This window comes from Mandrillus leucophaeus, unplaced genomic scaffold, assembly GCF_000951045.1.
Source record: "Mandrillus leucophaeus isolate KB7577 unplaced genomic scaffold, Mleu.le_1.0 Scaffold792, whole genome shotgun sequence".
Lineage (NCBI taxonomy): Eukaryota > Metazoa > Chordata > Mammalia > Primates > Cercopithecidae > Mandrillus > Mandrillus leucophaeus.
The window spans coordinates 1,110,702-1,121,133 of NW_012108608.1; the positions used below are offsets into that span (position 1 = coordinate 1,110,702).

Here is a 10,432-nt window from a genome sequence, read left to right on the forward strand (position 1 = left end):
TTTTTTTTTATTTGTTTATTTTTCCTGTCAATGATATTAACTTTTTTAATGCACTGTATACTTTTTCCAGAATAAATGTTACATTCTGGTAGCTTTCCAAACCTTTAGTTGGGGATTCATATTAATCAGAAACTTTCTACCTCCTCTACTGTCCTACCCTTAATAAGTTCTTGTTTTTTAGAAAGAAGTTCTATATTTTTAGACACAAGTTTTATTTTTCTTAAATGTATTGTTCCAAAAGCATAAATTGTTTAAATCTCTTAAATTTAAGTTTGCAATGAATATTTTGGGCTAACATAATGGTTGAAAAATAGAGTCTTGTTTTACTGAAGTTTTTCATTGGGTATTGAAAATGTAAAATATTGCCTCATTCTCTGTAGATACTAATAAAAAGTAGTGTGCAGCAAAACCATTACTTACATCTTGTATGTCCCAGAAAAAAAAAAAAAAAAAAAAAAAATTATTTCTTTATATGTGAATGTAATCAGCTCATTCTTCTGTAATCTGATGGACTTTAAAAAAAAAAAATAAACTTCACATCCTAAATTAAATAGATTTTTTTAAAAATATCACCTAATATCCCTAGGAATTACATCCTTGGATATTTTAAATATTATATTCAATTTTCATACATATCATTAAGCTCTGCACATGGCCAGAAAATGATTTTTAGATTTTTGTCTTGCTATATATCAATCCAAGTTTTTTTTTATTTGTTTATTTTTCCTGTCAATGATATTAACTTTTTTAATGCACTGTATACTTTTTCCAGAATAAATGTTACATTCTGGTAGCTTTCCAAACCTTTAGTTGGGGATTCATATTAATCAGAAACTTTCTACCTCCTCTACTGTCCTACCCTTAATAAGTTCTTGTTTTTTAGAAAGAAGTTCTATATTTTTAGACACAAGTTTTATTTTTCTTAAATGTATTGTTCCAAAAGCATAAATTGTTTAAATCTCTTAAATTTAAGTTTGCAATGAATATTTTGGGCTAACATAATGGTTGAAAAATAGAGTCTTGTTTTACTGAAGTTTTTCATTGGGTATTGAAAATGTAAAATATTGCCTCATTCTCTGTAGATACTAATAAAAAGTAGTGTGCAGCAAAACCATTACTTACATCTTGTATGTCCCAGAAAAAAAAAAATAGACAATTTGATTAGTTGTCAGCAAAATATGTTCACTTGTCTTTATTGGATTGTTTTAAAATATTAATATGAAGAATATCAATTCTTAATAGATTTTCATAGCTATTGTATGCTTTTATTCAAGAAGCTTTATAATATCTGCTGATTCACCAAAGATCCTTTAATTGCAGTTTAATCAGGATGAAGTGTTCAAAATTGATCATGATATGTTATTTTGAGTGATTATATTTCTAATATGCCTTCTAAATGCACCTTTTAAAATTGAAATGTGACTTCACTAAACATGTATAGCTGGAAAATGGATTTCATATGAAGGCTTCAGGTAAAATTATAAAGCTTAGAACTGTGAACTGAAGACTGACCAGCTAAAGTTGAGTTTATTTTACTGCTTATTATTACTCATGTTTGTACATACTAAGATCCACTACAGTAGGCTTGTAGTTTATCATTAGAAACCTAGATAGCCCATAATGAAGTAATATCCAAAATATCATATAGCAAGTGGCTACTTTTAAAGTAAAAGCCATCTTTTCTCAAAATCATGTTCTTAAATATAAAAAGTATATATAACATAAGCATGAAAACTAGTTGTTTCCCATCCAAACTTCTAAATCATAGTTTAATAGAGGCAGTAATAGGAATTTCCCCCCAAAAAGTAAAAGCCTTTTCTCAATAAATGAAACAGAGGTGGAGTTACAATAACTGGTAGTGACAAAAACACTTGGATAAAGTAAGTAAGGAGAGAAGGATAAAATGTAGAATAGGAGAAACGAGAAACTGCTAAATCTAGAGATAATCGAGTCAAGAGGGAGGTAAAGGGTTAGACGAAGATGGATACTAAATGATCTCATCAGAAGGAAGCTGGAAAGAAAATTGGAGAGAAAGATGAAGGATAGGAAAACGAGTAGGAAGAAGGACAGGAAGAGAGAGGTAGAGGACATTTCACTCTGAACTGTAGCTGGTGAGAAGAGGATGGGTTCTGCATAGTGCTTGTTTCTTATATTGTCGGAATTCTAAGTTTCCAAAGATTAGTATTTTCTCTCTGTCTTCTATTTTTCTTAGTTAGACCGATTCAAAGAACCACCTGCATATGGACCTATGTGTGATATCCTGTGGTCAGACCCTCTGGAAGATTTTGGAAATGAGAAGACTCAGGAACATTTCACTCACAACACAGTCAGGGGGTGTTCGTACTTCTACAGGTGAGAATAGAGAGCTTGCTATCTGGAACACGTTTGCATCATAATGCTAGGATTTCTCGATTTATTTATAATGTTTGTATAACTTCTTTAATAGAAATGGAAGGCTCACTAGCATTTATAAAATGAAAACATAAATAAGTGAATAAGTAAATGGGAAATATATGTATGTATACATATACAAGTGTACGTTGGGGATGTTAAGGATTTGATTCTAGACCACCGCAATAAAGCAAATATTACAATAAAGCAAGTCATTATTTTTTTGGTTTCTCAGTGCATATAGAAGTTGTGTTTACACTATACTGTAGTCTAGTAAGTGTACAATAGCATTGTATCTAAAAAAAAAAAATCTGCATACCTTAATCAGAAAATACTTCATTGCTAAACAATGCTGATGATCATCAGAGCCTTCAGCTAGTCATAATCTTTTTGCTAGTGGAGGATCTTGCCTTGATGTTGATGGTCACTCACTAAGTAGTGTGGTAGTTTCTTTCTAAAAAGAAGACATTTATGTGGCCAACAAACAATGAAAAAATGCTCATCATCCCTGGTCATTAAAGAAATGCAAATCAAAACCACAATGAGATACCATCTCATGTCAGTTAGAATGGTGATCATTAAAAAGTCAGGAAACAACAGATGCTGGAGAGGATGTGGAGAAATAGGAACGCTTTTACACTGTTTGTGGGAGTGTAAATTATTTCAACCATTGAGCAAGACAGTGTGGCAATTCCTCAAGGATCTAGAATCAGAACTACCATTTGACCCAGCAATCCCATAACTGGGTATATACCCAAAGGATTATATATCATTCTACTGTAAAGACACATGTACATGTATGTTTATTGCAGCACTATTTACAATAGCGAAGACTTGGAACCAACCCAAATTCCCATCAGCGATAGACTGGATAAAGAAAATGTGGCACATATACACCATGGAATACTATGCAGCCATAAAAAAGGATGTGTTCATGTCCTTTGCAGGGATATGGGTGAAGCTGGATCCATAAGAACTATGATTTTGCCCCAATGCAGCAAACTAACACAAGAACAGAAAACCAAACACCACATATTCTCATAAGTGGGAGTTGAACAATGAGAACATATGGGCACAGGGAGGGAACATCGTACACCAGGGCGTGTCATGGGGCAGGGAACTGGGGAAGGGATAGTGTTAGGAAAAAATATCTAATGTAGATGATTGGTTGATGGGTGCAGCAAACAACCAGGGGACATGTATACCTATGTAACAAACTTGCACATTCTGCAAATGTACTCCAGAACTTAAAGTGTTAAAAAACAAAACAAAACATAACAAAACACTGTACCAAAAAAATCTAACACCAGCCTTGATTTTTTAAAATTCAATTATGTAATCACATTTAAAAGTTTTACCAGTTTCTATAACTTGAATCAGAAAAACAACTTTACATTGGTTAATTGAATCATATTTAATTCATTGTTACATTTGTTTATCAGGCTTCCTGGTTAAATTAAAATGAGCAGCTTTGCAGTATATAGGAGCCATAGTATATTTATCTTTAGGACTTTGACAAACCAAGTAGAAAATATTTTTATAATAATTTTTACATTTACAAATCGCTAGGGATTTACCCATTACATGACATTTTATATCACTTCAGAAAGGAATCTGCAACACAATTAGGTTGCTGCATGACCTCACTGTCTTTCTGACGTGTCACCTCAGTTTTATCCTTCCGGATCTGATCATCCTGTTTCACTGAAGTCTCTTATCATTATACATACAGCTTATGTGAACGTTGCAAGAGTGAAAGAGAAAAGAGGTTATGAAGAAGTTGAGAATTTTAAATTTTAGAATACTTCTTCCTCTTCTTCTCCTCCCTCTTCCTCCTCTTCTTTTGCTTCTTCTTGTTCTTGTTCCTCTTCTTCTTTTTCTTCTTCTTCTTCTTATTAGATACTTAAAACCCTAACCAGGGCCGGGCGCAATGGCTCACGCCTGTAATCCCAGCACTTTGGGAGGCCGAGTCGGGCGGATCACGAGTTCAGGAGATCGAGACCATCCTGTCTAACAGGATGATCTCAGTAGTGAAACCCCATCTCTACTAAAAATTTAAAAAACAGAGCAGGGCGTGGTGGCGGGCGCCTGTAGTCCTAGCTTCTTGGGAGGCTGAGGCAGGAGAATGGCGTGAACCCGGGAGGCGGAGCTTGCAGTGAGCCAAGATTGTGCCACTGCACTCCAGCCTGGGCGACAGAGCGAGACTCTGTCTCAGAAAAAAACAAAAACAACAACAACAAAAAAAACACAAAAAAAACAACCAAAAAAAAAAACCTAACCTGGTGTTCCCTGAAGTTAATGCTCAATTTCAGCCCTGGCAGCTAAGCTAATGGCAAGCCTGGAAGAATTCTGTAAAATACATCCAGCCGTGTATCGTCTGTCTCTCAAGTAAGCAAATATTCTTCTATAGAACATTGATCAGATGCCTATTTAGTAGTAGGACATTTTGTTCCATATACTAAGTTTTTCTCATGGAGGGAAAAAAAGGTTTTTATCTGTTGATGTGATTGAGAAATTAAAGTTCATGAATAGAAAATCTTGTGCACTATAAAGCGTCTTTCAAAGTATAGTTTTCTTTATATGAATATTAACAGAGAGGTTTGTTCTAAGTATATTTATTTAAAAAATTTATGGTTCACTTCTATATTTTGGAAATTTGGTTTAATGAATCCATTTTGGCTGAATTGAAGACATATGGTATAATATTTCTGAAAAGACTAAAATTTATTTTCAGTAATTAATTTGGGAGTAATCTTTTATTAAAGATGTTTAAACTTATAGTGAAAAGTTGGCATTGTTAAAGTACATCAAAGTTATGTGTTCAGTTTTCCAAAGCTAGTGTTAACTTTCTAATTATAACCTAGATGTTTAAATTACCTGTTTGATATCACTGAGTTATACTTCATTAACATAGTATCAAACAAAATTCAAACTCTTGATTTTGATATTAAGTCCTGTTACATTAATAATAGTATAGCATTCTATTAGTTTTTGTGTCAGCTGTTCAAATCATATTCTAAGCAGAGTCCCATACTGAACTTACATAATGTTATGTCATTTTTATTTTATAAATATATAGACACAAATGTGTCTATATATTTATAAAATAAAAACAGAGAATATATTTAGAATAAAGTCTACCATCTTTAATAATAGAGGATAATTAGAGAATTAAACATTTTCACTTTTGTTTTCAACATTATGATTATTTCACTTGTCTCATTAAACATTCCTAATAAATAATGATTTTTAGCCATGGCAAGTACAAATTATGTAAATAGCTGAATATCTAAATCTGTGGCCTATTATAGACTAACTAATGTCAAAGCAGTCTGGATTATGTTTTATTTAAGGAGGAGAAAAATGTCTCTCATTCTCCTACAGCTTTTTGGTCCTTTTGTCTTTAGTGCCATCTTGAAAGTAGAAGGCATCCTCTGGGATTATGGTTTATAAAGTGGATCTAGATGGGCACAAGCAAGCCATGAAATAGGTAGAGAACCTTAGTGGCAATTACCAGTTTGAGTTATTGGCAGGTATTTTGATTTACTACTCTCAGTTTTATTTAAGATTTGTATGTGTAGTTTGCATGTTTACTTTGCTGTGTCACCGTATCCACTATCTAACGTGTGTTCTGGGCCATTATTTAAATAAAATAAAGTTATGCAGAAAAATGCATCAGTCAGAATTTAACACTGTTCTTGAGTTATATTAGGTAGGCAATGTGACAGAGAGGAAAGAATCCATAAGAACTATGATTTTGCCCCAATGCTACCATTATTTTTAGAATCTTAGACCAGAGTTTGCACACTTAAATAATACCTATAATGTTCAGGCAGATAATTGAGATACTTGGAGCAGGCCAAGTGTTAGATTCTGGAGATTAGTGAGGATCGTGACAAATTTTCATTTCATGTAGACCAATGAAAACTGGCAGCTGGATTTGGTGTTTAGGTTATCAATCTGTATTTCTGCCTTGGATTAATCATATAAGCTTTGTATCCTACGTTTACCTTGCTTCAAAATGAGTGAGTTAAATTAGACGTCCTAAAGCTCTTCTAAACTCTGAAATTTTAGGGGTGTCTTGACAGTGATTTTGAAGTGTTTTGGAAGCTGCAGGTGGCAACTCACTCAAATCACTACTGGTTCCTTAATCACAAATCAGCAGCCTTCTCTTCTCACACCGCCCAGCTTCTCTGCAGTGGTTCACACTCTTATCAGCCCCTTCCGTCTTGAAATCCTCTGGTTCCTCCTTGTTTACATATCCTGATTCTCCTCTGACTTACCAGGGTGATCCCTGCTTCTTCCTGCTGCTTTTTTTTTGTCTTCCTTCTGCTTTTGACATTTTTTTCTTCACACTTTCCTCTAGGAACCACACCTACACCCGATTCCCTAGATTCACTGTAAAGTGTAAACTCTATGGCCAGTTCCTGAATCTATGTCTAGCCCCCTTCATCTCTTTTTCTTTCCTGAGCTCAATTCCTGTATGACTAGTTGTCTGCTGGAACTTCTTATCTAGGGATTCCATTTTCACCTTACCCTAAACTCACCTTGCCTGAAAGGGCTTATTTACTTTCCCACTTGCTTAATCCCCACTGAAAATTCCTCCTGTTTTTTGTTTGTTTTTTGTTTACTGTTCATTCTCCCAGCCATGCAGACTAACAGGTGTCTTTGCTTTTTTTTTTTTTTTTTTTTGAAAATCACCACCAGTCATCACATCTTTATAATAGCACAAGCATCCTAACCATGCTGCCTTTCCTCTTTCCCACTGTGGGTTCAAGACCTTTATTTTTAGTCTATTGAAATCACACCAGAGCTCTCTGCTTCCAGTTTCATTAGTATCCTCCCTCTCTCCTCTGCCCAATTCATACTGGTCCATTCATGGGTATCTTTTCTGAGAATTTTTCCACTCATTCAATTATTTGGCACACATTAGCCGAGCATTTACTGTAGTATATTCTCTCTACTGAGTTTTATACATGCTGAGTCCCTGCCTTCAAGAAAATGACAGTCTAGCAGCAGAGACCATGAAGCAGAAACAGACAAGTAAAATGCAAAGTGAATAGTGCCACCATTATAAATGTGCAGGCTATCTCACACACACACACACACACACACACACACACACACAGGTTGGGGGGTAGTGGGAGAGAGAGACAGAGACAATCTGAGTGAGTGTGTTAGAAGTCCTAACCCCAGAAGGGAATGGATTAGTTCAAGGGACTATTCATGATGAAGGCATTAGCCAGCCTGAGTTTTAAAGGATTAGTAGACCATATCCAACCAGAGTCACTGGGGAAGATTTTTGCAGGCGGGGAAAGCAGCATCATGAGAGTATGATGGGAAGCAACACTGGGAATTCTGCAGAGAAGGTCACCTGATCTTACTTCACCTCTACTCCCAAATTACATTAGCTGCTTCATTGTCTGTTAGAACTGAACATTCATATTACCAAGCTATTCTACTCCTATTTTATATCCTTTAGAAATGTGTCTATAAATGCATCAAGAGACATGTGCAAGATTAATCATAACAGCCAAGAAATGAAAACTCAGATATCCATTTAGTAGAATGAATAATAAATTCTAATATATTTATACAACTAAATACAACAAATGAGAATGAGCTAACCAAAACTGCACATAACAACATGGTTGAAGATCCCAAGTATAATGACAAGTGAAAGAAGTCAGATAGTGACCCGTATATACTGTATGATTCCATTAAAATATGAGTTCAACATCAAAGAAAACGAATCTGTTATGCTATAGGCCAGGATAGCGGTCCCCCGTAGAGAGGAGGTGACAGTAAGAGAGACATGAGGAGTTTCTAGGGTTCAGTAATGTTCTATGTCTTGATCGGAGTGCAGCTTCCAAGGGTGTTGACTTTGTGAAAGGTCATCAAGTTGATTTTTGCCTTTTTCTGTATAGATGTTTTACTTCACTAAAAAGTTTGCCTTAAATAAAAATTGCTCGCCACTTCTGAACTTAAATTGTGGAAAAGTTCTGGCAGGAAGAGTTGGCCCCTTAGGACTTGATCCCCACTGGGAAAAAATGAAATTAGATCAAGAACCCTGGGGCAAAAAAGAAACACAGCAAGTCCTAGGAAAAGGTAGGTCTGACAGCATCCAGGTAGCCCCAGGACACCCTGGGACTAAGTACCCATTCCCAGGCCCCAAGAGACAGAGGGGTAGTTGAACAGTTGGGCAGGGTCTTCCCTACTACTGGATCTGGAAGAGGACAAGGACACCAAAGAAATTGTGGCTTCCTCCCTGTGTATTGGCAGGGCATTGCAGGCTGCCTGCCTCTGCTTCGCGAAAGCACTGAGGGAGGAAGGAAAGAAACCCTTTGCATCCCTCACCTGCTTGACTGCCCCTATTGAGGCTATTTCAGCAATTGAGCGTAAGCTCCAGTAAGCTGACAGATTGCAGCTAAGCGTTTAAGATATGAAAATGCAAATGAAAAAGCAGCGTTCCTCTCCTAAGGCATTCACTATTGCTGGAGCACAGAAGTATAAACATAATTTACACTACAACATGATAAGTGATATATTAGATACATATAGGAACACAGTGGATACAGCAATTGTGTACACCTTAGGTGAGATAACCTTGAAGAGAATGCTTCACAGGTGATAACTAAGACTTGGCAGAAGAACAGGCCTTTCCAGGAGGAAAATCTGCACAGGGAAAGTATCTATAAAGGCATAAAAACATTAGGAAAAAAAAATTTTAATAATGCCCACTAGCTATGTCATGGCTATAGAGTGTTACATCTGAGAGATTAAATTCAAGGTTGAAAATATAGTTCAATATGATATAGAAACAAATACAAGAGAATAAACAGAATTAATCTAATAGTAACTATTTGCCCTATTGCCAAGCCAATTTTTCTAGCATTTATTACGTTTTTTCTTTTCTACCTTCCTTACCTTTGCTCATGTTCACTCAGCTTCTGATGGTCCCTCCCCTTTTCCAGGCAGAATTCTAACCCCTTTTCTATCTACCGATCTGCATACATCATTCTTTTTAATATATAATAAAAGATAGATATTTTTCAAAAAGATTTATCTGATTAATTTCAGATGCTTTCTTGCTTGCTTTATAATGTCTCTGTAAAATTTCTACCATTTTATCTTCGATGTGTTTTATAATGCAGTAGTTTTTTAAAAATATTTTTATAATGCTTTACGTTCTTGTATAGAAAATAAATACCCCTAGGACAGAAACCATGCCTTGAACTTATACCAGCCCTCCCTGTAGCTAATACTGTCTTCTAACAAATGGAACAATCATCTCTAGGCCTCTGATAAATTACTGGGGAATAAGTGATTTTTCATCTCTCTGGGGTGTTTAACTGTTAGCAATATGCCTTTCCTGCCATTCTTTCTCTCTTGCGCGCTCTCTCTCTCTCTCTCTCTGTGTGTGTGTGTGTGTGTGTGTGTGTGTGTGTATGCAGTGCTTTTCAGCTTGAACATTTTGTGGTTTGTGATCATTTCCATTAAAAAGCATAAAAGTGCAACAGAGTTTCTGTTTCTCTTTTCTAATACTATTGGAAACTTCTGCATATCCTAGGTAGGTAGTTAAGCAACAGTGGGAATATAGATGATAGTCAAGTATTTTCTAGGTTTATGAGGAAAATGTCGGTATTTCTTTGAAAAGCCGAGTATATGATGGCATATGTTTTGAAAATGTCTAAAGTTTTTCTTCAAAATGAATTCCCTCCAAGTAAATAATGCAAATACTCCTCACTTAATGCTGTTGACCTAGCAAATTGGCACTTGATTCGTTTTATTTTTTTTCAGCTTTCCATTAAAAATCAGATATATATTTTCCTGGGGAAAAACTTAGCTTAAACACATAAGGGTATCAAACTTAGTGTGAAGAAAATATTTTAAAATTATTCTTTCTTAAGAAGAGTGTACGTTGGCTGGGCGCAGTGGCTCAAGCCTGTAATCCCAGCACTTTGGGAGGCCGAGACGGGTGGATCACAAGGTCAGGAGATCGAGACCATCCAGGCTAACACGGTGAAACCCCGTCTCTACT

At 35.5% G+C, this 10,432-nt stretch overlaps 1 protein-coding gene across 2 annotated transcripts in view; it reads left to right on the top strand.

Moving 5' to 3' along the window:
- PPP3CA (protein phosphatase 3, catalytic subunit, alpha isozyme) overlaps positions 1-10,432 on the top strand; it is a 187,933-nt gene that overhangs the window by 113,954 nt on the left and 63,547 nt on the right. For both annotated transcript variants that reach the window (XM_011967210.1, XM_011967209.1), the window contains exon 5: positions 2,213-2,352. In XM_011967210.1, coding sequence (XP_011822600.1) covers positions 2,213-2,352 — 140 coding nt within the window. The remainder of the gene's footprint in view (positions 1-2,212; positions 2,353-10,432) is intronic.